Source organism: Taudactylus pleione, unplaced genomic scaffold (genome assembly GCF_031769625.1).
Source record: "Taudactylus pleione unplaced genomic scaffold, aTauple2 ptg000253l, whole genome shotgun sequence".
Taxonomy (NCBI): domain Eukaryota; kingdom Metazoa; phylum Chordata; class Amphibia; order Anura; family Myobatrachidae; genus Taudactylus; species Taudactylus pleione.
In genome coordinates, this window is record NW_028284655.1 from 4,383,050 (window position 1) to 4,410,438 (window position 27,389).

At 44.4% G+C, this 27,389-nt stretch overlaps 1 protein-coding gene across 1 annotated transcript; it reads right to left on the reverse strand.

Annotated features, from left to right (window-relative positions):
- Nucleotides 1-2,213: 2,213 nt before the first annotated feature.
- On the reverse strand, nucleotides 2,214-26,962 carry PCP2 (Purkinje cell protein 2). Its single transcript, XM_088480453.1, has 4 exons — nucleotides 26,839-26,962; nucleotides 21,569-21,695; nucleotides 18,360-18,520; nucleotides 2,214-3,975 (listed from the first exon to the last, which is right to left on the reverse strand). Exons 1-4 carry the CDS (start codon nucleotides 26,911-26,913, stop codon nucleotides 3,829-3,831), a joined length of 510 nt encoding a protein of 169 aa, XP_088336579.1. The 5' UTR covers nucleotides 26,914-26,962; the 3' UTR covers nucleotides 2,214-3,828.
- Nucleotides 26,963-27,389: the final 427 nt, after the last annotated feature.

A 27,389-nucleotide genomic window follows, 5' to 3' on the forward strand; every position in this document is an offset into this window, starting at 1 on the left:
TTTCTGATTTTTATTCAAAAGCTACTCCCTGTGGTGCTGGATTTCTCCCTTCTGATATTCATTATATCCATTGTATACCCAAGATCCTCAATGCCCCTGATGGTGGCCCCAGATTAAGAAGTCTATCCTTGAGCTGACCTGTGGAGACTTCTGCTTATATCCTTGGAGAGCTTCAGGTGTATGGTGACTTGTCTCAGACTACCCTCACCAAACTACAGTAATTTTTTTTTATCACTGGAGAACTGTGGAAGACAAATATCCCTTATAGGTGAGGATTCTCAACCCAGTTGATTGTTTCTCACAACCGTTCCACAGTCATTCTCTCACTCCAGTCTAAAACTCCTGTTGAGAAGAAGCTGTGGAGCTCTGAGAATAACCATTAGCCATATGCTGAACCATTTGGCTTCTGTACCAGAGACAATGGGAAAATCCTGCATGAAGATTCCAGCTGAAGACAGAGGAACTACTGGAGCACTTGAAAATATCCAGGAAGCAGGAGCTGTAGATCCGCTGACCACAAAGGGTTATAGGAAGTCTGGGCAAAGAGGGAGTGTCAATGAGCCATTTCTATAGCCCACCTAAAGAGTGCTGAGCCAAGATTGCTTAACGGGCCGAGACGGATTAGCAACGCTGCAAGTGGGCATTGTAGTACTCGTATTTATTTGAATCGGCCACAGCATTATCATAAAGACGCAGACCCGGCTGTTGCAAAAAAAAACACAGCCATGGTTGCATCTGCATCTACCTCTAAATCAGGTCCAGTAGAACATTACCTAAATTAGAGGGTGGTTTGGTCTTCCTACAGTACATTTAGAACGTTATCAATTAGCATGTTTGGTGGACCAGGATAGAGACCCGTGGGTATATTTACTAAAGTACAGGTTTTTAGAAGTGCAGATTTTGCCCATAGCAACCAATCAGATTCTACTGAACATTTATCTAGTACCTTCTAGAAGATAAAAGCTAGAATCTTATTGGTTGCTATAGGCAACATCTCCACTTCTAAAAACCTGCACTTTGGTAAATATACCCCTTGTTCTCTCATGATTTTCCCAAACTCTGGGTGACAGTTGAACTCGATATGTCCAGTTATTTCCCAATTAAAGATTTATTCTGGATACCCCTGAAAGTTTGACCCTCACTGGCCACCTTATCTAAACCCACTCTTACTATCTTAAAAAGTGTGGTATAAACTTATATCTATAGTAGATATGTAATTGCCTATCCTTGACTTACAACTACTTAGCATGGCTACCCTCATAACAATCCTACTTTAGTTAACTGGCGGCACCTCTCTGGAGCACCCTGAATTATGTGCTGCCAGGACCCCATCGTGCCCAAGTGATAATGGCTCTTTTACATGACATGGTACACAGGGCCTGATTCAGACCTGCTCGCAAGCGGGTCGATTGCTAGGCAGTGCACACGTGTGGCGTGCGCAAGCCCCGGAGTGAGCGCAAAAAACACTCGCTCCGGCGCTCGCATCCAAGAGGGCCGGATGACGATGTTGATTGTCAGCTCGCCCCATTTGAACGGCGGGGCAGGGGGGTGGCTGGGCAAACGGAGGCGTTCCTGCCTGCCATTTGTGGGCGGCCCTACTGACATTGCTCGTGATGTCACATCACTCGTGATGTCAGTAGGTGGACTTCCTGCTCTATTAGAGCAGGAAGTTCACTGGGGCTTGCGGCAACGAGACCCTACCACAAGGGTCTCGTCGCAAGCCCCGATGGTCTTGACCATCGCGACCATCATCCTGGCCGCTCGCAATAGCTGTGGGTAGTCACCCACAGCTATGCGAGTGGCCAGGAGGCCGCACAAACAAAAATAAAAATGCCCTGATTCAGAGCAAGCGCTCTTTCAGAGTGTCCGGCTCTGAATCAGGCCCACATTACAGTCGTGTCTGGAGAACACACCTGTCAATGCTTAAGAACAGTGAACATTCTAACTCAGGTATCATTAGTAGTATATATAGTTAATATAACTTGTTATGGTGGGAAGTGAATGCCAAATTGTCGCAATTGCACTTTTCACTCTGCCTGGTACATGCCACATAGTTACATGACCTTATTTGTTAGGTTCTAGCTTTATGTAGGAGTATGCTAGTAGGTACCCTTCGCACTTATCGCACAGCACAGTGTGCCTGCCCTGTATAGTGACAACATCAGAAAGAAGGCTACACATGACGCACAGACTGTGTTTTATTGACACATGAAGACTAGAAAACACCACGTTTCTGGGGGGAATCCTGTAACTGTTACACCAATGGGCTGTAAGTACAGTGTGATGTGTCTTCAGTCTGTATTACCAACATGACTGAGAGACAGTCATTAGTCTGTTTGCACAATGTAAAAATGTGCCATGAGCACAGTTTGTCACAGTATGCATGCACATAACCTATGGCCATATTTTGAGTCAAACATATCTTATGATTGTTCCCACTTGTACTTGATTGGCCAGTGTGTGTGGAGCTACAAGTCAAATACAACACTTAGACATGTGCCGGTTCCAACTTGCAAGGGCCTATATGAAGCGACGCTTAGGAGGGATATCTTTCTGCTTTCCATAGGCCCGGTGCAAGTTTCCTAGTTGATGATGATGACAGCTGCACCTTGGCACCTACTAGCCCAGTGGTTCCCAAACTGTGCGCCGTGGCACCCTGGGGTGCCCCGGGACACTTGCAAGTGTGCCTCAGGTTGGTGGTCCAGCACCAAATCAAATTCTTTATGGTCAATGTAATGTAAATATGTGCACAAACCTGTCCACCACTATATAACCAAACCTAGGAATAACAGGTAAGCACAATTTATATCTCTGTCCTACTTCACTACATTGTTTTCTGAATTTCTCAATAACAAAACTTTTGGCTTAGGGATGCCATGAAAACAATGCTGATGCACTAGGGCATGGTGATTCAAAAAAGTTTGGGAACCAATGTACTAGCCTATATTTAAAGTTCCATATCTTAGGATACAAGCAATTCAAAATACAGCCATAGATATGTAAGTGTACATTCCGTGACATGTTTAAACTGTAAATCAGGACCTATATTTTCCTGATATGTCCCTATGTCATTGTATACAGAGTTTGTGTAATAATACATATACACTCTATTACAGGTCACACTTGCATTTGGCAGGAAGGGCATGCTGGAGCTTTTTGTTCTGCAAGAGCTGGAGAACCACAGGTTGACTAAAATTTGGGCTACATTTTTTTCTACAGTCAGTAAGTAGGATGACCGTTATATCTTTGTTATCTAGATACTGTTAGAAATTAAAAATGTCCCTTCCCTGTTTCATTATGTTTGCAAGGGGACAAGTAAATAATACTTGCTCTACTGCACTTGGTTTGGAGTGCTGCAGTAATAGAGCTTTGCCTAGTAAGTGATTACCATATAAGACAGACTGATTAGCATGCTGGACCTCTCACTGATCATATGCTCTCATTGGCAAATGGAGGACGAAGCAGAATATTTTTCTGCATTAATTGTTTTTAATAGGATCGTTAAATAAACTCTTCCTCTGGGCCCGGTAGCCGGTGCACCTTCTACAACCACATTAGTTCCACCACTGCATTGTAAGATGTGTCAGTGTTTCCCAAATGCGGGCCCCAGTAACTGCTAACAATATCTCCTAGATGGGGCACAGGTGTGTCAATTATTTTCTGATACATTTTAAAACATCGGTGCTACTAATTATTTAATTTGTGAATCTGTGAGGCGATGTGGAATCGTGCCTTGTTAGCAGTCCTTGAGAACGGGGACACTGACATATGGGACATTATGACAATTGCCTACAAATGTAAAGCTCAGATCAGGTGTGCAGATGGCCTCTAGGATTTCTGGTTTCGTCCCCCCGGGTTCTTCAAATGTTTCTCAAGATGCCGACTGTGGACTTGATTGATGAAGCTGAAATAATCATCCCCAGATGAAAAGGGGACACCCATCTGAGATCCAGGAACTGCGGGGACTTCGGCATCCTGCGGAGAGAGGGAACTAGTGGCAGTGACAGGTGGACAAGACTGACACCAGGAGACTGTGCAAATCTTTAACAACAGTGTTGGTTTCCTCTAAGTAGTCTTCAGAGGCTGATCTGAGGGTCTTGAACTCAATACACGAACTAATTAGAAATACCAAAGACATAACATTGTGATGTGATAGAACTCTTAATATATAACTGTGATGTATACACAATTATTTTGTGGATAGTATCAATGTTAGTAAAAAATGCAATCTACCAATTCACTAGGAATCAATGAAAGCACTGATACTTGTGGCTCAAACAGATTACTTTGGTTCCATGTAAATTGTCCCATGAATTAGTGTTATCCCTATTTCCCACTGACGTGCCTCATGTCTCATTCATGTCCCTACTGCTCACTGAATTATGTCATGTGTCAATAATGTCGCAACTGCTCACTGATGTTACCAGTGCCCACTGAATTGTGGCATGTCGTATTAATGTCACTAGTCCTTAGTGATGTTACTAGTATCCACAGTTGACTTGCCTCATGTCCCAGTGATGTCACTATTCCCCACTGAATTGCTTTATGTCCCAGTGATGTCACTAGTCTTTACTAAATTTGCTCATGTGTCAGTGATGTCACTAGTACCCACTGATTTGCTTGTCCCAAGTGCTGTCACCTAATTGTCTCATGTGTCAGTGATGTCACTAGTGTACTGATTTGCCTGTGTCAGTGATGTCACTATTCTCACTGAATTACATTTTAGAATGTAAGCTCTCACGAGCAGGGCCATCTACCCTCTTGTGCTTCTCCTTACTTTAGTGTCATTTACTTCTTACTCCCCACTAGGGCACCTAACACTTGGTTGCTTATGCTCTGTTGCTTATCTGGGTGATATGGTCGCTAATGTAGCAATATATATTATCCATGTCCTGTATTGTATTGTTCTGTAAGTCGCTTGTCTACAGTTTGTTTATGTGCTTTGTAAGGCGCTGCGGAACACTTGTGGCGCCATATAAATAAATGATAATAATAATATCCTAGTGATGTCACTAGTCCCCACTGAATTGCCTCATGTGTCAGTGATGTCACTAGTGCCCACTGAATTGTCATCTCAGTGCTGTCACCTGTGGCCAACTAATTGTCTCATGTATCAGTGATGTCACTATTGCACACTGAATTGCCTGATGTGTCAGTGATGTCACTATTGTCACTGAATTGCCTCATATCCCAGTGATGTCACTAGTCCCCACTGAACAGGCCCATGTGTCAGTGATGTCACTAGTCCCCACTGAATTGTCTGACGTGTCAGTGATGTCACTAGTGCCCACTGAATTGCGTTGTCTCAGTGCTGTCATCAGTGGCCACCTAAATGTCTCATGTGTCAGTGATATCACTAGTTCCCACTGAATTTCCTGATGTCAGTTATTTCACTAGTCTCACTGAATTATGTCATGTCTCAATAATGTCGCAACTGCTCAGTGCTGTCACTAGTGCCCACTGAATTGCTCATGTCTCAGTAATGGCACAAGTTTACTGTGAATGATTAACTGTATTTCATGTATATTGCCCTTGCACCTTTATTTCTTTAAAGGCGGTAATTTATACTCCATGATAAGTTACAGTGCTATTGGACAAAAGAAAAAACCAAAAGGTATGGTAATATTTGTGTTTTTTATGAGGCTAATGTTCCTGTAGAGCTTTATTTCTGTTACTTAAAATCTTTTGTTCACCAGTCTCAGCTGCATACATCCCAACACTCAAGATTTTTGGTTGTGAAAATGGAGTAGCCTACGAAAGAAGGCGTGGCCTCATTGGAAGGAGGTGTGGCCTATTTCATCCCAATGACTGTAATTGAGCCACACGTTTAGAAGAGCCAGAAAATATTTATTTACTAGCAGAACAAACTACTAAAATCAGGTAGGTGCTGCGTCCCTATCCTCAGGCTTCTTATAACATTCAGAAAACCATCTGAAACGATCTTGACAATTCATGTCTTCTTTCCAGAAGTGGACATTTAGGAAATCTGATGATGAAGAGGGTTATGCTTTGTTCTGAATGGAGACATAAATGATGTAACACGGATACATTACATATAATACATGTGAGTTTAATGAGCACTTAATCAACGGATGATGGAAAAAGTAAAATCACAGTTCTAGAGACAAAGGAACTGTTTATGATGCCATAAAGGCATGTACCACTGATTCTGTCACTTACACACACCTGCGCCTGCAGAGGCAGACCAGGGCAGATATGTGGTGAGACAGCCATACTACTCAGGGCCAAGTGTGAATATACAGTTGATGATGATGATGACGATTCCCGGCACTAGTGAATGGCTTCTGATTGGCTGCTTGTGAATGCACCGCTGATGCTGGTAGGTGCTTTCTTTGTTGCTCGGACATATTAAATGCTTTTGTGTTAGTGTTTGAGCTATTATTTTTGTTCTCTGTACATGAGATAGACAGTTGTTTCAACTGTAATAGAGATGTTTTTTAAAGCTTTATTGGTGCTAAAAAACACATGGGTGTACAGTAAATATATGTTATATATGCCTTGGATTTCCCTAGCACATATACTGCTGATGCAAAACTGCAGACATCTTGAGAATGTATGGCTCAGCATATGGGCAGAAATACACAGGGAAGGATTTAGGGGGGTGGGTGAACCACACAGGGTCGGTCTGACCCTGCAATTGTCAAAAACAGGTAGCTCTTGTTCCCGCACGGAGTTGCCGCGGTTCTGTGTTCTACATGCACAATGCATATGTCAAATTTATTGGAGGGAGCCCCCACAACTTAGTTGCTCGAAGGCCCCCAAAAGCCTTAATTTGACCCTGGAAATACACTATATTTGCCTGCCTGTTTTTGCATATGTTACGCCAAATTTATGAAAAATTTAACATCAGCCATTGTGTCTGCAGTGTATTTTTTCCTCAGATAAAGATGTGCATAATTTGTGGGTGAGAAAGGGTCTGCATAAAGCACAGTCCATCAGGTATGGTTTAGACCTCTCCCATCATCAATAGCAATCTATAGGGTTTATTTCATGTTTATTTGCAATATTCTATATCCCAGAGCAGAGGCTTACATGCACATTCTGGGGCTCATGCACAGTTTGATGGAATTTGTGTCTAAAACGCAAGCACAAAATGGGCCTGAAAAAGGTCAATTTTACTTAGCATGGAGATCTGTCCGTATCGCATGATGTATCCAACTTGTCAAGATTGGCATATTGCCTGATTTACTCCTGGAGAGAAAAGTAGTATATTCGCCTGGTGTACTCCTGGAGAGTACAGTAGTATATGCATTTGGCATACTCCCATAGAGGACAGTAGTATATATTCGCCTGGCGTGCTCCCAGAGAGCACAGAAGTATATGCTCTTGGCATACTCCCTGAGAGGACAGTAGTATATTTTCACCTGGCATACTCCTTGAGAAGACAGTAGTATATGCACCTGGTTACTCCTGGAGAACGACAGTACTGTAGTATATAGTCGCCTGGTGTACTCCTGGAGAGGAAAGTAGTATATACTCACCTGTCGTACTCCTGGAGAAGACAGTAGTATATGTGCCAAGGTTACTCCTGGAGAGAGCAGTAGTATATGTGCCTGGTTACTCATGGAGAGGACAGTAGTATATGTGCCAAGGTTACTCCTGGAGAGGACAGTAGTATATGTGCCAAGGTTACTCCTGGGGAGAGCAGTAGTATATGCACCTGGTTACTCCTGAAGAGGACAGTAGTATATGTGCCTGGTTATTCCTGGATCCTGGAGAGGACAGTAGTATATGTGCCTGGTTCACTCCTGGAGAGAACAGTAGTATATGTGCCTGGTTCACTCCTGGAGAGAACAGTAGTATATGTGCCTTGGTTACTCCTGAAGAGGACAATAGTATATGTGCCTGGTTACTCCTGAAGAGGACAGTAGTGTATGCACCTGGTTACTCCTGGAGAGAACAGTAGTATATGTGCCAAGGTTACTCCTGGAGAGAACAGTAGTATATGCACCTGGTTACTCCTGAAGAGGACAGTAGTATATGTGTCTGGTTACTCCTGAAAAGGACAGTAGTATATGTGCCTGGGTCACTCCTGGAGAGAACAGTAGTATATATGTGCCTGGTTCACTCCTGGGGAGGGATGCGGTGCATCCCGCCTCTCATCAGGTAAATACCAAGGTTACTTACCGCGGTATGGACCTAGAATATCGCAAATGACAGCTCTCCCGATAAGAGCTGTCCTTTGTGATGGCCCCGGATAGAGGTACTTCCTGGTTTAACAATCCACAGGGGGAGATGGGGGGGGGGATCCGATTGGATCCCTCTCAGGGGAGGCTTCCCGCAAAGAAGCCCATAGGCTTCTATTAGGTAATGCCACCTGAAGATGGTGTTACCCACTGGGACGAAGCACCGGAATGCGTATTCCGCATCGCAATCTGGTGCTTTGTACATATGGAAAATGCATTAAAACCCCCGAAAACTGCATTTTTCCCCTTTAGTACATCTCGCCCTTGGAGAGAACAGTAATATATGTGCCTAGTTCACTCCTGGAGAGAACAGTAGTATACGTGCCTGGGTTACTCCTGGAGAGAACAGTAGTATATGTGTCTGGGTTACTCCTGGAGAGAACAGTAGTATATGTGCCTGGGTTACTCCTGGAGAGAACAGTAGTATATGTGTCTGGGTTACTCCTGGAGAGGACAGTAGTATATGTGTTTGGTTACTCCTGAAGAGGACAGTAGTATATGTGTTTGGTTACTCCTGAAAAGGACAGTAGTATATGTGCCTGGTTCACTCCTGGAGAGAACAGTTGTATATGTGCCTGGTTCACTCCTGGGGAGGGATGCGGTGCATCCCGCCTCGCATCGGGTAATTACCAAGGTTGGGATTCAATCGGGAAACCGGCTGACGTAACCCCGACAGCCGGCTTCCCGATTGCTTTATCCCGGCAAGGGTTAAATGACAGGCGTCTAAATCTAAACGCCTGTCATTTTTCCGACGCCAGGAGACCGGCGCCCGGCATCCTGATCGAAGGGATGCCGGGCGCCGCGAGTATAATGTGCCTGGTTACTCCTGGAGAGAACTGTAGTATATGTGCCTGGGTTACTCCCGGCAAGGACAGTAGTATATGTGCCTGGTTACCTGGTTACTCCTGGAGAGGACAGTAGTATATGTGCCTGGTCACTCATGGAGAGGACAGTAGTATATGTGCCTGGGTTACTCCCGGAGATGACAGTAGTATACAGTATGTGCCTGGGTTACTCCAGAAGGGTAAATGTAATAGTCTGCGAACTGCAGGTGCCTGGGTTGCTACTGTTCTCTCCAGAGGGTATATTTACTAAAATGAGAGTTTTTAGAAGTGGAGATTTTGTCCATAGCAACCAATTAGACTCTAGCTATTATCTTCTAGAAGGTGCTAGTTAAATGTTAAGTAGATCCGATTGGTTGCTATGGGCAATTTCTCAACTTCTTAAAGTTCTCACTTTAGTAAATATACCCTCTGGAGAAAACAGTAGTATGTACACCTGGGGGGGGGGTAAATTTACTAAAGGTATTTTTTAATCAATTTTGATCTATTAAGTCAAATTTACCTTTTAGTAACTATAACCCTAGTAGTAGTGTTTGATCCAAATAAAGTACACAATTGATACACAATATAGTATATGACTAGACAATATTAATAAGTAATAAAGTCTCATTACCATGTAAAATAAGGTTAGAACAAGAGTTCTAAGATGGAATGAAAGAATTAAGAAGCTTATTCAGAACCGGATGCAACATAGCGTTCGCTCGTAGCTGGCTGATCTTCGCATTCTGCGAATGCGTATAAGCCGTAGTGCGCGTGCGCCAGCCAATCTTAGCGATCGCGAATCAGATGCTCGAAGTACACAGACTCAGCGCTACTTTGAGTGACAGATAGTGCCGTTGGGTGGTGTTAGGGGAAGGTCTTTGAAAACGGGGGTGTGCATGTGTGAATGCAGGCGTGTCTGTGCGTCCTAACGGTGTTTCATGGGCATGCATAATTAGCATGGAGGCGTCATTATACATGTCACCTAGTTGTATTTCAGCCTGCAGTGATCGCAGTGCTTGTGGCAGGGTAGGGTCTACCTCAAGGGCTACGAACAGCTCCGATGGCTCTCGATGTTACTGATATTGCACTTCCTGGAGATGACGTGCGCTGCGAAGGAAAAGGGGACGTCTATAGACTGGCGTGTGTGCGCTCTTCCTTCGCTCTCTAAGACATAGAGGGCGTCCTTAAGCCTTGCCGTGCGATTGCGGAATTTGCATACCCTGCCCCTGACGGCTGCGAAAGTGCGCTGCATTGCATCCGGGTCTATATCGTCCCCTAAGTTCAAATCAATACACACATCCGTCGCCTTACTCTTTAAAAGATTAAATAGAAATATGGAATAGAAATATGGAATAGAAATATTTCTATGCTTTATATTGCAATGGACCAATTGCTCATATGACCGCTGGGCCACCAGGGATGTTATGTCGACTTTCTATCATGTCGACATCAGTGGTCTCCAACCTTAATTGGGGTGGGAGCTACTTGACAAAAATGAGACGTCTTGAAGAGCCACATTTTATTTTTTAAAACTAAAATCTGGCGAACAAACAAATTTTTAATAGAAAAACAACAATGCATGTATTAATACAGTAATAAATAACAATAAATTCATTGTTGTTTTTCTATGAAAAATTTGTTTGTTCGCCAGATTTTAGTTTTAAAAAATAAAATGTGGAGAGCTGTCATTGGGCAGCAGGGGGCTGCTGGAAGGTTTGTGCAGCCGGGACAGTGGATGGATAGGCCCCACACCCCCTTTCAAAGTGCCGACTCTACCTCTGATCCCTGAGAGCTGTCAGCAGGGAGCTGGGGGCTGCTTGATAGACTGTGCATGGGGGACGCTGGATGACCCACATTCCCTCCCAAACAAGTGCCCGGTGTCTCGTAATGCAGTCAGCAGCGAGGCTGCTGGCAGTGTCCATCATGCACTGCTGCCGCGCCGCATAAAAGACACGCCCAATGCGCGGCTTGCGCGCTGTCAGCCTTCTGCCGTAAAGGAGAGCACCAGCTGTACTACCGCCGTAAGGTGTGCCACCATGATTGGGGCCGCGAGTTACCAGTGGCTCGCGAGTGATGGATTGGCAACTGCGGAGTTATCATGTCACCCTATGTCTATCGTCATGATAACTGTCGACATAATGTACCACACCCGGTTCAAACTACATTTATTAATTGGCCCTTCAGTTTAGTTAGGATGTTTCAAATAGTTCTGAAGACTTTGGTGATGGGGTTAGCCTTATGCTGGGCATACATTGTCCAGCATACGACCATACCCCTCTCTGGACGGCTATGCCCCTTTCGGCGTACGCAGGGTGCCATCGACCCCAGTGACAGCACTGATATATCTCTCAGTGTTTGTCCCGCAATATTTCTGATTGGTTTCGGCTTGTCTGATAACGTCTGTCGCAGACATTTATGTTACAGTTATTTGCAGGGATTTAATATATGTGGTTAAAGATTTGTATATTTTCAATTTATTTGTGTTTTTGAAACTAAAGTTTAATAACAGATGCATGGCCTTAAAGTAGCACACCGGATCGTATGGATGTTAGGATGTATGCAGTATAGCAAAAGGTTTACACTGACACAATGCACATACAGTATATGTGTGATAACAATGCATAATGCAATACACTGAGAACAGAGACATAAAGAGTATCAATGCAACAATTTTACGGTAAGAACGGCACATCACACAGCATTGTGTTATAGATTGCAATATGACGGTGCAATATAATCACAACATAGGTCCCAGAAAATACATTTAGAAGGGCAGTATAATATTCTCAGGTGACAACACAAAAATAACATTTTGCTATGGAAACTTTAAATATAGAGAAAACAAAGCAGTGTTAAATTAAAGTTAAATGTAAAAATGTTAAAATGATCATTAAGATGGGCCAATGGAAGTCACAGTGTCATCTCTCCCTCTCATCTGGCACTGCCCCTTCTGCATTCAAACATGCCCTTGTCTCCCCCATTCTTAAAAAACCTACTCTTGATCCTAACACTTTCGCCAACTACCGGCCCATCTCTCTCCTCCCTTTTGCATCCAAACTCCTTGAGCATATTGTTTACAACCACCTTACCACCTTTCTTTCCTCCCACTCCCTCCTTGACCCTTTCAGTCTGGCTTCCGTTCTCTTCACTCCACAGAAACTGCCCTCACTAAAGTCAGCAATGACCTCCTTGCTGCCAAATCCAAAGGCCACTACTCTCTACTCATTCTCCTTGACCTTTCTGCTGCTTTTGACACTGTGGACCACCCTCTCCTGCTGCATATCCTTCACTCCCTTGGTCTACGTGACACTGCCCTCTCCTGGCAGTCCTCCTACCTCTCTGATCGATCCTTCTCTGTCTCCTCTCATGGCTTATCTTCTCCCCCAAATCCTCTCACAGTAGATGTTCCCCAAGGTTCTGTTCTTGGACCACTCCTTTTCTCCCTCTATACATCCTCTCTAGGTGAACTCATCAGCTCTTTTGACCTCCATTATCATCTCTATGTTGATGACACTCAGATCTACCTTTCCTCCCCTGACATCTCTCCCTCTCTCCCAGTGGCGGATGCAGATTTTACTTTTAGAGGGGGTGGTTTAAGAATACAATGCCCACAGTAGTGCCCCTTATTCAATTCCCCCAGTAGTAGTGCCCCTTATGCAATTCCCCCAGTAGTAGTGCCCCTTATGGAATGCCCCCTGTAGTTGTGCCCACTATGCAGTTCCCCCTTTAGTAGTGTGGTGCCCCTTTATGCAATGCCCCCTGTAGTTGTGCCCACTATGCAATGCGTGCCCATTATGCAATGCCCCCTGTATTAAAGCCCTTTATGATATGCCTAACGTATTAAAGCCCATTATGCAATGCCTCCTGTATTAGAGCTCCTTATGCTTTGCCCCCAGTAGTACCCCTTAAGCAGTGCCCCCTGTAGCGCCCCTTATACAGCGCCCCAGTAGTGCTCCTTATGCAGTACCCCCAGGAGCTCCCCTTATGCTGTGCCTCCTCCCCTGTGCAGTACTACTTACTTACCTCTCTTCACGATGTCCATGCTGGCGCGCACCTCCTTCTTCATCTCCATCCCAGAAACACTAGCGGAGCAGACGCGATGACGTCACCGCGGCCGGCGTCCAGGCAGAGCCACACACAAGCACAGAGAGATGCTCTGTGCCTGTGTGTGGCTCTGCACGCCAGCCGCGGTGAGTGAATGGACTGACCCCGGCGGCGGCGGTGGTGACGGAGGAAGCCCCTTCCCGGTGATGCCATTGGGGAGGAAACTCGTGGGTAGGGGGGCTCGCGGGGACTACGATAGTCGAGAAACTGCAGCCCAACAGCAGAGGAGAATCAACGGCAACAGCGATTCATGAGTCATCGCTAGCACTGCAGGCTTGCGCATACAATCACAGTATAAGCCGACTGGGCTTCGGGCCTTCTGTACAGGGGGCGATCGCCCTTATCGCCCCCCCTGGATCCACCACTGCTCTCTCCTCACTCGTATCTCCAACTGTCTTTCTTCTATATCTTCCTGGATGTCCCAGCGATTTCTTACACTTAATATGTCTAAGACTGAGATGATCATCTTCCCACCCTCCCACATAACCTCACCTCCCACTATTTCTTTATCAATTGATGGCAGAACTATCTCCTCTAGCCCCAAAGTGCGCTGTCTTGGAGTTATCCTGGACTCCTCCCTCTCCTTGAAACCACATATCCAGAACCCCTCACAGTCCTGTCATTTCCATCTTAAAAATATTTCTAGGATCAGACCCTTTCTCACCCAGGATGCCACTAAGACCTTAATACACTCACTGGTCATCTCCAGATTGGATTACTGTAACCTTCTCCTATCTGGCCTCCCCAACTCCCATCTCTCTCCGCTCCAGTCTGTCCTCAATGCTGCTGCTCGACTCATCTTTCTCTCCAAACGCTCTTCATCTGCCTCCCCTCTCTTACAAGCCCTCCACTGGCTCCCCTTCCCCTTCAAAACCTAATTCAAGGTGCTCACACTCGCTTACAAAGCCCTCACACACTCCTCTCCCATTTACATCTCTGACCTCATCTCCCTTCACTCTCCTGTCTACCCTCTTCGTTTAACAAATGCACACCGCCTCTCATGCCAACTGACTACTTCTCCCACTCCTGCCTCCAAGACTTTGTCCGTGCTGCTCCCCACCTTTGGAACTCTCTCCCTCTCCCCACCAGACTATCCACCTCTCTACAATCCTTCAAACGAGCTCTCAAGACCCACTACTTCATCAATGCTTTCCAGCTCTCATCCTAACTTGCTACTACATGCTCCTTCCTCCCTATCTTCCCCATCTGTATCATTCCCATCTGTCTGCCCCTCCCCTTGAGAATGTAAGTTCTTGTGAGCAGGGCCCTCTACTCTCTTGTGCTTCTCCTTACTTTATGTTCATCTACCTCTTACTCACCACTAGGACACCTAACACTTGGTGCCTATGCTTTGTTGCTTAATTGGGTGTTATGACCACCTATGTATCAATGTATATTATCCATGTCCTTATCCTTCATTGTATTGTATTTTACTGTAAGTCACTTTTTGGTTATGTACCTTGTAAGGCGCTGCGGAACACTTGTGGCGCCATATAAATAAACGATAATAATAATACATAATAGTGATATTACAAGATCAGGGTTCTGGACTATAGATAGACAGTAAAAAGGTCGGCACTGTCTAGATAGACACCAGGGGCCAAATGTAATAGGGTATCTGTTTTGGTAAATTGCGAGTTTGGTGCTAAACTCGCAATTTTTCACAACTCTCCAATGTAATAGGGTGTCTGTTCACTAAAACTCGCATTTTTCAGAGTTACTAAAACTCCCCATTCTCAAACTCGCATCCAGATGTTTTCACATTGAAAACAATCAACTCGCTCAATGTAATAGAGTGTCTGTTTCAGACTCGCAAAAAAAAGATTACCTAAAGTCCCCAAATATTAGACCTGCTTCAGGCTAGCGAGTATATCCTGAGCAGGTCAGATTAACACAGAAACATGCACATATCCATGAGATATGTATATGTTTCTGAGTGTACTTATGTAAAATGTTTTTAAATTAAAAAAAAATATGTGCAGCCCCTCCCCAAAAGCATAACCAGCCCCGGGCTTTATAAAGCCTGTTCTGGTTCTAAAAATACAGGGGCCAAAATGCGTAGGGGGCCCCTGTATATTAAGAACCAGCACAGGGCTTTGTTGAGCTGGTCCTGGTTCCAGAACCAGCACCGAACTCTTTCTAGCGGGGGGATAATGCCACAGCCAGGGAAAACCTTTCACCGGTTTCCCGGTGAGCCTGTGTCTCCCATAGACTTCTATGGTGAGAATTCCCCATTGAAGTCTATGGTGGGAACCGCTACATCGTAACCGCATGGTTACCTCAGGTTAATCTTGTGGTAACATCACTGATACAATGTCGCAACATTGTATCATTGATGTAACCACAAGATTAACCTCAATTAATCTTGCGGTTACGATGTAGTGGCTCCCTGCATAGACTTCTATGGGGAATTCTCACCATAGAAGTCTATGGGAGACCCAGGCTGACCGCATTCAGCCAATCAGGGAGCTGCTCCGACGGAGATGCTCCCTGATTGGCTGGCGGCCTCTTCAATGATGGGGCACACGTGTGCCCCGGTCATATACGTGGAGCAAAGGTATGTGTACACACATACCTTTGCTGTGTCCGGCATGGATCGGGTTTTTTGCGTGTTTGTTATTTTAACCCCTGGATTGCCTACTTGGACAAGTGGACGCGATCGACGCATAGGAGAGGTGAGTATGGATTTTTTATTTCAGGTACACCCCTATGGATTACTTCGGATACTAGGTGAGTATGTGTGAGTGTGAGTGTGCATGTATGTTTAATTAAAATTTTACATTCACGGTGTATGTTTGTTTATTTACGTATTTCTTTAGTTGTGGAACTACAAGTGCCAGCGGGCCCGTAATGCCCCGCATGCTGGTATTTGTGGTTCTCCAAATACCAGCATGCAGGGGAGGCTTGCTGGTACTTGTGGTTCTACAACTAAAGACAATATGGAAACTTTATTTTTACACTTTACACTAACACTATCAACCCGGCACCCATGGCCATAGGGTGCCGGGGATAGCCCCGGACTATCAGTCTAGGTGTGGGGTGCCCTGGAGAGGGGGGCCCCTTTATTGGGGGGGTCCCCAACTCCTCAGGGACCCCCGGCCTGGACTGACTAGCGGTCAGGGATAATGCTTTGGCCGGGGAAACCGGTGAAAGGTTTTCCCTGGCTGTGGCATTATCCCCCCGCTAGAAAGAGTTCGGTGCTGGTTCTGGAATTTTCAGGGGACCCCTACTCGTTTTGTCCCCGGATTTTCCAGAACCAGAACCAGCTCAACAAAGCCCTGTGCTGGTTCTTAATATACAGGAGCCCCCTATGCATTTTGGCCCCTGTATTTTTAGAACCAGAACAGGCTTTATAAAGCCCGGGGCTGGTTATGCTTTTGGGGAAGGGATGCACGTTTTTCTTTTAAAACACACACAGAAGCCATCACGGATGTCAGTTTACATAGTCCTAAACTCGCCTAAACTCGCAAATGCAGTAGCCTCGAGCTGAAAAGTTCGCAGGCTATTGAATTTGCGAGTTTCAGTACAAACTCGCACTTTTTGCGAGAAAGTGCGAGTTTGTACTGTTACTAAAACAGACACCCTATTACATTTGGCCCCAGATGTTAGACAGTCAATAGGTCGACAGGGACAAAAGGTCAACAAACTGAAGGTCTACATGTAAGAAGGTTGACTGGTACAAATGGACGACAGTGTCAAAGGGTCGACATGAAAATGGTTAATATTTTTTTTTTTTAAATGTTAGGCAATTACGGGAGGGTTAGCCACCAGGAGAGAGGATTAGGGTTAGGCACTTACCGGAGGGTTATGGTGCATACACACGGGACGACAATCAGCAATAACGATATCGCTGAACGATCTCCCGGGTGTGCTTGATGATGGATATGGATCATCCAGCACATCCCCAACCCACCAACGTCGGCCAGCAAGCCGTGATCAAAGATTGCAAGCCCCTATAGTAACCTGGTCAATATCGACCAGGTTGGCCTGCATGTATGGTTGATGGACAATATCTTTATCGTCCATACGTGCCCGCACATCGCAGGTCGTTGGTGGGTTGGAGACAGCGAAAAATGCACGCTATGATCGATATCGTTAGCGTTCATATCGTGCATTTTAATTGTACCGTGTGTACACACCTTTAGGATTAGGCACTAGAAGGGACAATTAGGGTCAGGCACCTACCCCGACGGTTAGGGATAGGCACCAGGAGGGAGGGTTAGGGTGAAGATTAAGGCTAAAAAAAAAATCATGTGTCAACCATTTTTGTGCTGACGATTTCCATGTCAACCTTTTGACCCTGTTGACCATTGGTACCTGTCGAACTTCTTATATGTCGACCTTTAGTGTGTCGACCTTTTGTCCCTGTCAACCTATTGACTGTCTAACATCTGGTGTCTATCTAGACACTGTTGACCTTTTTACTGTCTATCTGTTAATCCACACCCACAAGATCATTATCATCAGCACCATATAATTGTAATGGGCTACAAAATTTCGAAGCCCAAGACAGATGTCACACAATTCTTATATACACACACAACTCCTCCAGCCCCTCAACTACTGGAGAGATCAGCGTACACTTTTCGCACAAGCATAGGCGTGCGCAGGCTGATAGCAAAGGGTGTTTGACTCCCTTTCCCCTGGACCTAGACTATCGCCCCCTACCTCCTGAGACATACAAGTTATTCCCTCTATAGTAGTAGATGAAGTATTTTAAAGGGCAGTTGAAAAATGTAGCCCTGGTGACTCTTGAAAAACTTTTTCTCTCTTTGGCTGTTTAGACACACAGAATAGATAAATCTCTAGTGCTGGCTGTATAGGGGCACATCCAGTTATCCAGGGGGGTTTAAGGGCAACGTGATCTGTGGCCAATTTGGTGTTTAAGCCAATACCACAGATCCGGCCATTCAGTGGTAACGCCAAATTTGGCAAGCTTGTTTCCTAGGTGATAAGGCAGCTGTGATATAGGTTCACATTAACATGATGTATGTTATGAATTTTAATGTTTTGGTATTGCTAGGTGACGTTTCATATCATAGTTATATGTTTGGTGTATATAATAGGACTGGCCAACTTGTGTATTCCATTTGTTGTGAAACTACAAGTCCGACATGCTTTACCAGCTGATCAGTGGGAGGGTATGCTGGGACTTGTAGTTTGACAAAAGCTGGAGAGCCACAGGTTGGCCAGGCCTGTAGGAGGATAAAAGCTCTGCAGTTACCTTTAGGCCCCCGTTGTCATGGGACTCCCTGCGGGTGGGCATGGTGTCAGGGAACCCTGCAGACTGAATGAATTCGGCTCTCTGGTCGTCCAGTCTCCGACTTTGTGACTGCGCCAACATGTCCATCAAAAGATTCATCTCAGGTGGTGGGGTGACCGGAGCTGTGTGGGTGAGATACCTATTGTCATTGTATTAGCCATGTATGTACAGGTTACTGCCAACATAAAGGAATCACCAATATAAAATGTCATTATAGGTGATTGAACCATCCTGAACTTCCATGAGTCTTGAAATAGAATCTACAAGTGTCTGGAACTCTATTGGAGGGATGAGACTCACTTTATGTTGCCTTCACGGAGGTGGAGAATAGTACGCCAGGCACTGTTACAGGATTTTTCTCTGCCAGCCCCACCTACTGCGGGTAGTGTTCAACACTGTAGGATCCGCCAAAGTGCCCCAACAAATACCCCTGTGAGACTGAGACCTTTCTCATGTAATGGCAGTGATAATATTGGGCATTATCCTAATAACCCCACATGTAAGAATCTATATATAGTTACAGGCACCAACAAATTACTGTAATAGCTAAAATTACTTAAACATTTCTAAATAACGTCCAAGATCACCAGTAGCATAAAAACCATAGCATCACATGGTAACCTACCCCCTCCCCACAACCAGGGCCAGATTAAAGTTTGTGGGGGCCCCAGGGGAACTAATTTGTGGGGGTCTCTACCAAGAAAATGATCAATAAGATATACTGGAGATGTTATAAAAAAAAGTATAATGTGTAAATTCTCCAAGCACCACAATTGTGTTATACAAACTGTAGTGCATCCTGGTCACATTATGACACTCAGAAACCTCAGTTCACATTATGTCACAGTCCCCCGGGTCACCCTGTTGTCAATCAAGCTCTGACCACAACAGCCCCTATATCCGGGGATCTCAATAACTAGCTAGAATTGCTAACATTATTTACCCAGTTAAATAATGAAATTACAACTTTGCAATGTACAGTGGAGACGCCTACTGTGTAAATCTCCCAGACTACCCCAGAGTGGCCTTAATAGTATTCTCTCCTTAGCTACCACTCCGCTTCCTTGCTAAGCACATTTGGTTACAGAGACACTGAGGCCTCCCTTTAGTTTCTCTATATATCATCTGTTTTTGTTACAGTAGACCATACTTGCCTACTCTTGAAAAAACATTTCATAGAGATTGTGAAAGCACCACCTATGAGCGCTGTGGTAAAGTGGGCGTGTCCTGCTACATCTGTCATAATATTGACTTACATCCACATGTAAATAAGCCCCAAACCAGTTAGTAAAATCTATTTGTTGATTAAATCACACTGATACGTTTCAGAAAATACATGTAACCATATGGATCATTGTGCCTTATAGCCAATGCAGGGAAATTATACAAATGATCACATGTGAATGTATATGTCTCTGTTTTTTTTTTATATAACAGCTACATAAGCTGCAATCAGGGAGATTATTAGACTCTTCGGGGAGTTTGGGAGATTGCTGCTATTGCAGGGAGTCTCCCTGACAATGAGGGAGAGTTGGCAAGTACGCACCAGAACCAGGACAAATGGCAGGATTATGAGGTGGGATTAATCTTTTATTTTTACATAATATCTATATCCTCTATATACACATTCTCCTCATACTATATAGAATAATATTCATATAACTACTTTTACTACATCAGGTATATACAGCAAATATCATCTATACATCCTCTTCTGGAAAAGCCAACGAATAACACAGCCCTGCAAGCAGCATGTGCTAAAAGTAACTATCTTTATAATTCACTCTGTAAATCTGGTGAGGAGAGGTATTCAGAGTACCTGGCTGTAACCATTCTGCACTTACTATGGATGATTGGATTAAGGGCCTCGTTAGCCTGGACTGAAATAAAACCTCAAGGTTCATTCAGGGTATGTAGTGAATATCACACACCAGTTCATATACTCGCTATTAAGGACCAACAGCCATGTTTATCGAGGCAATTTAAAGCCATAATACATTTACCAAGGGGCTCTTTAGTCTTGATAAATCAAATGTAATGACCATGTAACATGACGAGGTGTGCAGTAAATCACTCCATGAGGTGGCATCTGTTATACTGTGCACACATGACACTGCAATAAAAGTTGGACATCTTCTATAACAGTGGTTCTCAAACTCGGTCCTCAGGACCCCACACAGGTCACGTTTTCCAGGTCACCCAGTAGGTGCACAGGTGTATTCATTACTCACTGACACATTTAAAAGATCCACAACAGGAGCTAATTATTTCACTTGTGATTCTGTGAGGAGACTTGGAAAACATGCACTGTTTGGGGTCCTGAGGACCGAGTTTGAGAACCTGTGTTCTATACATTCAAACTTGTTACTCAACCAGTGGTGATGCTTTATTTGGATATAAACAGGTACAGCCATACTCACTGTTATACACACTGGTAATGTAGAAGAACAGGGTTCTATACAGCTCACCAGACGCTGAGTGTATGATGCTCGGGGGGATCGTTATAGGGTGCTGGAACATCATAAAGGCAGGTAATATCAGGTCTCTCACTATGAACTCAGTAGGAGACGTCCGTCTCCCACCATGTCTCTCTACACAGTGGCAGGATAGCACCGTGCATGCGCAGTACTATCTATGGTGGCCATCTTGGTATGGTGAATGAAGCCTCCCTGGAGGGACAGTAAAAGGGAGAGGTTCCTATAAAAACAGCTGAGTAACAGTATAGTGGCATCTCTCTCTCTCCTTATACCATATCTAATGCAGCCCATACACGGTGCGATTTTTTGCACGAAGTGGACGATTTTGATCGATCATAATGATCAATCGTGCACATCGTGTGTTTTTGTACGTTTACCATGCGCGTCCCCACCATCGTATAGCTGGATCGTTGATCTTACGGAAAAAACGTAAGATTGCGATCTATCGTGTAGGATGTAATACATATGCATATCGGGATCATATGCTCGTATGTACAATCGTGTACACCATTTGACCACATCGTATTGAGAATTTCAAGGGAAGAATCTCAAGGGATATCGTACAACACAGCGTAACATTTCTAAAACGCACCGTGTATGGCCGGCTTAAGAGGATAGAATGGAGCGTGGAACTAAGCAGGAGGTATAACCCCAGCACAGTGGGAGGCTCAGCATTACACAGAAGTAACTTACCGTTGTTCTTTCCGTCCTGCTCCCCTTTGCTGTGCACAATCTGGATGTTGCATCGCTGCTCATCCATCCTTGTGCCCTGGACGTGGGTGAGGAGGTTGAAAAAACCTTCCTGCTCCTGAGTGATTTCCTGCAATGGGACAGCAATGGAGGCTTAGGGAGTATGGAGACATACACAGGTGCTGTACTTGGCTAGTAGGGGAAGAAGTGTTCACTTATCTATACAGCAAACTAATATATATGTTACCATATACAATTTGGGCGCATAAAGTAAATTGATTACATAATCACTATAGCTTTTCAATATTAGCTGCTCTTAGCAGTGGTGAAATCTGTTAGTCCCAATAATAGTTTAAAGTGGAACAGTCTGGAAATACTCCACTACCACAAGAATTAATTCATTAACTCCACACTAATCACTTTTACCAAGACAGGGTGATTTATATATATATATATATATATATATATATATATATATTTATTATTTTTATTTTTATTTTTTTTCTGTCACCGAGTCAGAGTTTTAATAGACTGTGGTTTTTCTTTTTGCAATCCATATTTTTATTCTATTGATGCTTAATAGGGACCTACTGCGGAGGTGATCTCCTTTATTAAGAGTGTACATCTATGATATTAGCTAAAAATATATTTTTACCAGTTTGACACATATTGTGTGTAGTGTATGTTATTGTATTTTATTAATGAGTGTTTATTTTTATTAAATTGTCTATACTTTTCATATGCTAAAAGCTCCTTGTGTGGATAATTACTTTTTTTTTATTCTTATGCATTTAATTGAGCATTAATTAATTCTTGTGGTAGTGGAGTATTTCCAGACTGTTTTAACTTATCTATACAGGTTTGACACACTGTCACACAGACCTGCAGGTCAGACTGGTCACACTGCTGTGCGCTGTGACTGTGCTCTGTCAGGCCACATATATAACATGATGACAACACACTTTAAATTGACTCCTCCAGGCCATACTTGTCTATGGGCCTGATACAGAGATGGGCATTACCGTTGTACACCCCCCTCGGCAATGGCCACCAAGCATGCGTGGTATGTAGACAGGAGTGAAGAGATCGCTGAGCACATTGCAGGGATGGGCTCCTTTTGAAGATATTATCCCTGCATGCGCTATTTCATACATTCCTGCGCTATCATCGCATCCTGCAATGCGATCATGGGCGCTAATATCGTGCCCAGATTGCATTGCAAATCGCTTATTGATAAATGGTCCCCTATGGGCCTGATCCAGAGGTGGAAACAGTTGAGAGATTGGACGTTAGCAGCTATAAATGGCACACTGCGCAGCCCAGGAGAAATCCTTACTGTGCACACGTGAAGGATAGAGTGATATGGCGTACGCAGTGGCAAGGGACATCCCTATTACCGGAGACGGTTTCTGCAATCCATGGGTGGTTCAGGGTGGGGACTGGGAGGTGACCTAAAGTCTTTGCAAAAAGAGTGTCAGTGGCGATTTATGGGAGTGTCATGGGTGTGTTTCAGCATGTGGCTGGGATCTCGGGGAATGCTTAAACTCCCATTTGCATCAGGGCTATCTTAACAGCATTGTAGGCCCTGGCCAAAGCAATGCACTGGGGCCCCTACCCACCCATTCACGGGAGTAACAATTTGAACGGTCCAGAAAATTAAACCTTTACATTTATTGGCACTTTCAACAAAATCAATGTTTAAACATGTAAAGCGAAGATTATGGACTCCAACTTCCTCTTCTCTTCTTCAGCTCGCAGTGCAGTTCCTGGAGGACATACCCCCCTGTGCCCATTTAATTTGTCTCTTTGGCTGCAGGCTGGGAGGCAGGTAAAGAATGCTGTCTGGCTGCTCAGATTGTGTAATTCACAATCAGAACATCTTTCTCTGCCTGCCTCTCCATCAGCTTCCCTGTGTATGGAGTGAATGGCCGCACACTCCATGAAGACAAGTCACATGTAATTATGTGCATGAGTTATACTACGCATGGCATTTTCTAGCATTTCCTCTCTATTATGAACAATGTTGATTAGATTGTGTTTAAGGGGCTGATTAGGAGGTGGACGCAGTCGGGCTTATTTACCAAAGTGCGAGTTTTTAGAAGTGGAGATGTTGCTCATAGCAACCAATCAGATTCTACTTATCATTTATCTAACACCTTTTATAAATTATTAGTTAGAATCTGTTTGGTTGCTATACTCCAGTGTGTGGATTGGTGCTGTGGCTTTAGTCGCAGCGGATCTCAGTGCATATACTAATACAGGAGGTGATACCCACTGCTGGCTTCCTCAGATCCTCTGTCTGCGTCCAAAGATGCAGTATCCCATACACTGCTTGAACATCGGAAGCTCATCGGACATCTCAGTAACCCTCAGGCTACTCAGGATGTCCGGCAAAACTACGCTGCCGGGGCCACTGAAGCTGCGTGTGAGGACCTGACCACTGGCTTCATCACGCCCAGAAATTGGGGGCGACATTTGCCTGTTTCTGCAACACTCCCTCTCCCCAGCCCCCACATGGCTGCAGACTCTCACCCGATGTCTGCAGCCGCACTGCGTCCAGCGTCACAGGACCAGACCTGCGCATGTGTAATGTAGATAATAAAAAAAAACTGAATAAAAACTGAATTATCGGTCACCTCTGTATCAGCCCCTACGTTGTCAGCTTTCCCTCATCTTCCCATCTAGGGTCTGATTCAGTGGGGGACGCAGACTCACTCGGCTGCACCTATTGCCACAGCCGCTGCTTCATCTTTATGCTAATGCTGCAACCGACTCAGTCTGAACATACTGATACGCCCACATGTAGCTGCGATAACACATCAGTCACCACATCAAAGCTTGCACCAGCTCTATGGCAGGTGCAATCTACCCGACTGACCATGGTGTCCTGTGACAGCGCTAAAGCGTCTTTAGATGTCAGCACACACCCGTGTCTGGTTAACCACCCCCGTTACCTCCCAGGGATGCCCCCTGAAATCCTGTGCTGTGTGACTCGGACATATGCTCAGTACTTCCAACATCGGCCAGCTGCGTGCGTATCGGCATTGCGTGCAATTAGCGTGCACCTCTGACTCACAATCTCCTCTGTCCATGGGTCAGTGCTGTAATCTTGGATTAAATTTACTTTCTTTAGCTATTTTTCTTCCCAGTTTCTCTCTTCGCTGTTCTGATTTCCAGGTCACAGAGTTATCATAGACCCGTAATGAGAAGCCCGTTGTCTTGTGCTGCCTTATTGTACACTGCTGGTTACTTCAGACAAATCCTTATAAAAGCTTGGTGATGGTGTCTGTCTTGTATATATGCCCATAATGATGGTTATTTACTTATCCTCCCTCTCTTAGGGAAGGACTACAATAGGGTTTTATATGTAAACAAATCCCATCTTCTTCTCCCCATCCTTCCTAAACATGCTATCCCCTACTGTATATGTGCAGCCCAGCTAGCAAAACTAAAGTTATACAGGTAAGCAGTTTAGAAGTTTAGAGATCTAGCCAATGGGAGTCAAGACAGCCAGGGATCACCACTGTCTCCATCTCCCATTGGTAGTCATACAGGGGTCTATTTATCAAGCAGTGAAAAGTGTGGAGAAGGGAACCAGTGGAGAAGTTGCCCACAGCAAACAATCAGCTTTGAAGTCGCATTTATCAAGTATTGTCTATAAAATAATAGGTAGGAGCTGATTGGTTTCTATGGGCAACTCTTCCACTGGTCCACTTCACCACGCTTTCCACTGCTCGATAAATAGACCACACAGTCTTCCCCATCATCCCTGTGAACAGATGGATGAATCTGCCTTAATTCAGTCACTAATTATGTTTGGCAGACCCCAATTCCCTAACCACACATCAGGGAATGCTGAGGTTCTGGGATACAGAGCTAAGCCTGCCACCACCATGCCTGCAGACCAGTGATTTAGTACCACCCAGGTTATACCGCTTTTGTTGGAATGCAGTCAAATAGGGGATAACGGTAGCGAGACATGAACCATCCCTTCCAAGTCCCATTGGCAATATAACGTCATCGTTGTCACTAGTTTCCGTTAAATGAACAGGCTGGATTCTGATATAACGCAGTCTACACAATAGCTGCCTCCTCTGAGTGTTTGTGACTGCCCTGCACCAAATGCCCCAAGTGGCATTATACACCGGCATTACCAGCTGCCTACTAGTTACAGCTCAGCAATACAGAGCTTGGATTCTACTTCCATTTGTTTATCAGGTTCTTACTGAAGCACTGGCAATGTACCTGGGGCCTGTAATGTTTATGCCAGCACCTAGGCACCACCACAGTGATGATTAATGGGCACTCTCACTGATTTATGGCAGAAAACTAAAACGCTGCTGTGAAACAACGTTTGGTCAGATTATAAATCACCTCCAATCCATCATAGTACTATCTGTGTGCTATATAACTACCAGGAACACGGTTATATGGCACTGACCAGGGTTACTGACTTATGAATATACTACTATAAAACTTATGCAGAAGTAGCAGCGGCTGCAACAAAATGGCACCCAAGCAGTTTAACACTATTTGGCGCCATAGAAATAAGGGATGATGATAATAATAATGGTTTACTGCCATTTACACAGTCTTACATCCGCTTTTTATTCTGAATGTGTGTGTTATCATAGTAATAAGTGGGGTCTAATTATTACTGACCACTACTTAGGTCTCACAGGTACAGGGACACTTCTCTTATAAGGTGATGAGGTGAGAGCCATGCATGAGGCAGAACATTCCGGGTTCTCACCCTAACTCTCCTCACACCACCATCTCCATAGTGCCCGCTTAATCAGCCGCACTCCTGTATGTCTTCCTGTAGTGACTGACTATGGGTTCATTTACGGACAGTTCTTTAAAAAAATAAAAAAAACACCACATATATATATAGATATAACACAGACTGAAACCTTTAATACTAATAGTACACACTGATTTAAAAAATAGTTAAAAGCAATATATGATTAATTATATTATTTTTTTACAATATCTATTTACGTTAACAAAAAAAAAAACGCCTGTTGCAAAATTGGGTAAGATCAGGAACTTAAACAGCCACTAAAGTGATCCTAATAACTAAACTAAATACAGAACACACAGTGACCAAGAGCTCAGCTGCATAGATAGATATGAGATAGATAGATAGATAGATAGATAGATAGATAGATAGATAGATAGATAATGTGAATCCAAAGACATAAAGGAATATATAGCCTCTGTTGCACAGCCACCATCTCTAAGCCCTTATGCCACCTAAATACCCCTCTCACCACAGGCCCAGATTCAGGCTCCGCTGTAGAGTCTTTTCTGGCCTGGTTCTCCTCGGCTCCAACTACAGGATCCATTCCGCTTGCCCCGGTCTCTGCTCCAGGCGAGCAGATAGCTGTGTGCCCATCTAAGTTGTGCAGCCCTATAAAATGCCCAGTGGGGTCATCCTGCCCTCCCTCCTCTTGTGCAGATCATTAAATCATCTCATAATAAAGGAGGCCCCATCTGCAGAAAGGAGCTGGTTAATCCCCCATTAAGATTATCTGGGATAATTGTTAGTGGAGCAGAGGGTATATGTGTATCTGTGTGTTTACATATCTCTGTCTTTATAGCAAAGCCAGTCTATTGTCACCCAGTGTGTGTATACCTGTATATAAATATAATGTATAGTATACATATGTATGTACAGTGGGTTGTCTCTGTATAATTAAATATAGGTAAATGTACTTTCATCTGCTTGAGGCGCAGGAGTGTCATGTGACAGCTTTGACCCATGTACATTGTGTGTCACAGTGGTTAGCGCTGCTACCTCACAACACTGGGGTCATGCAAT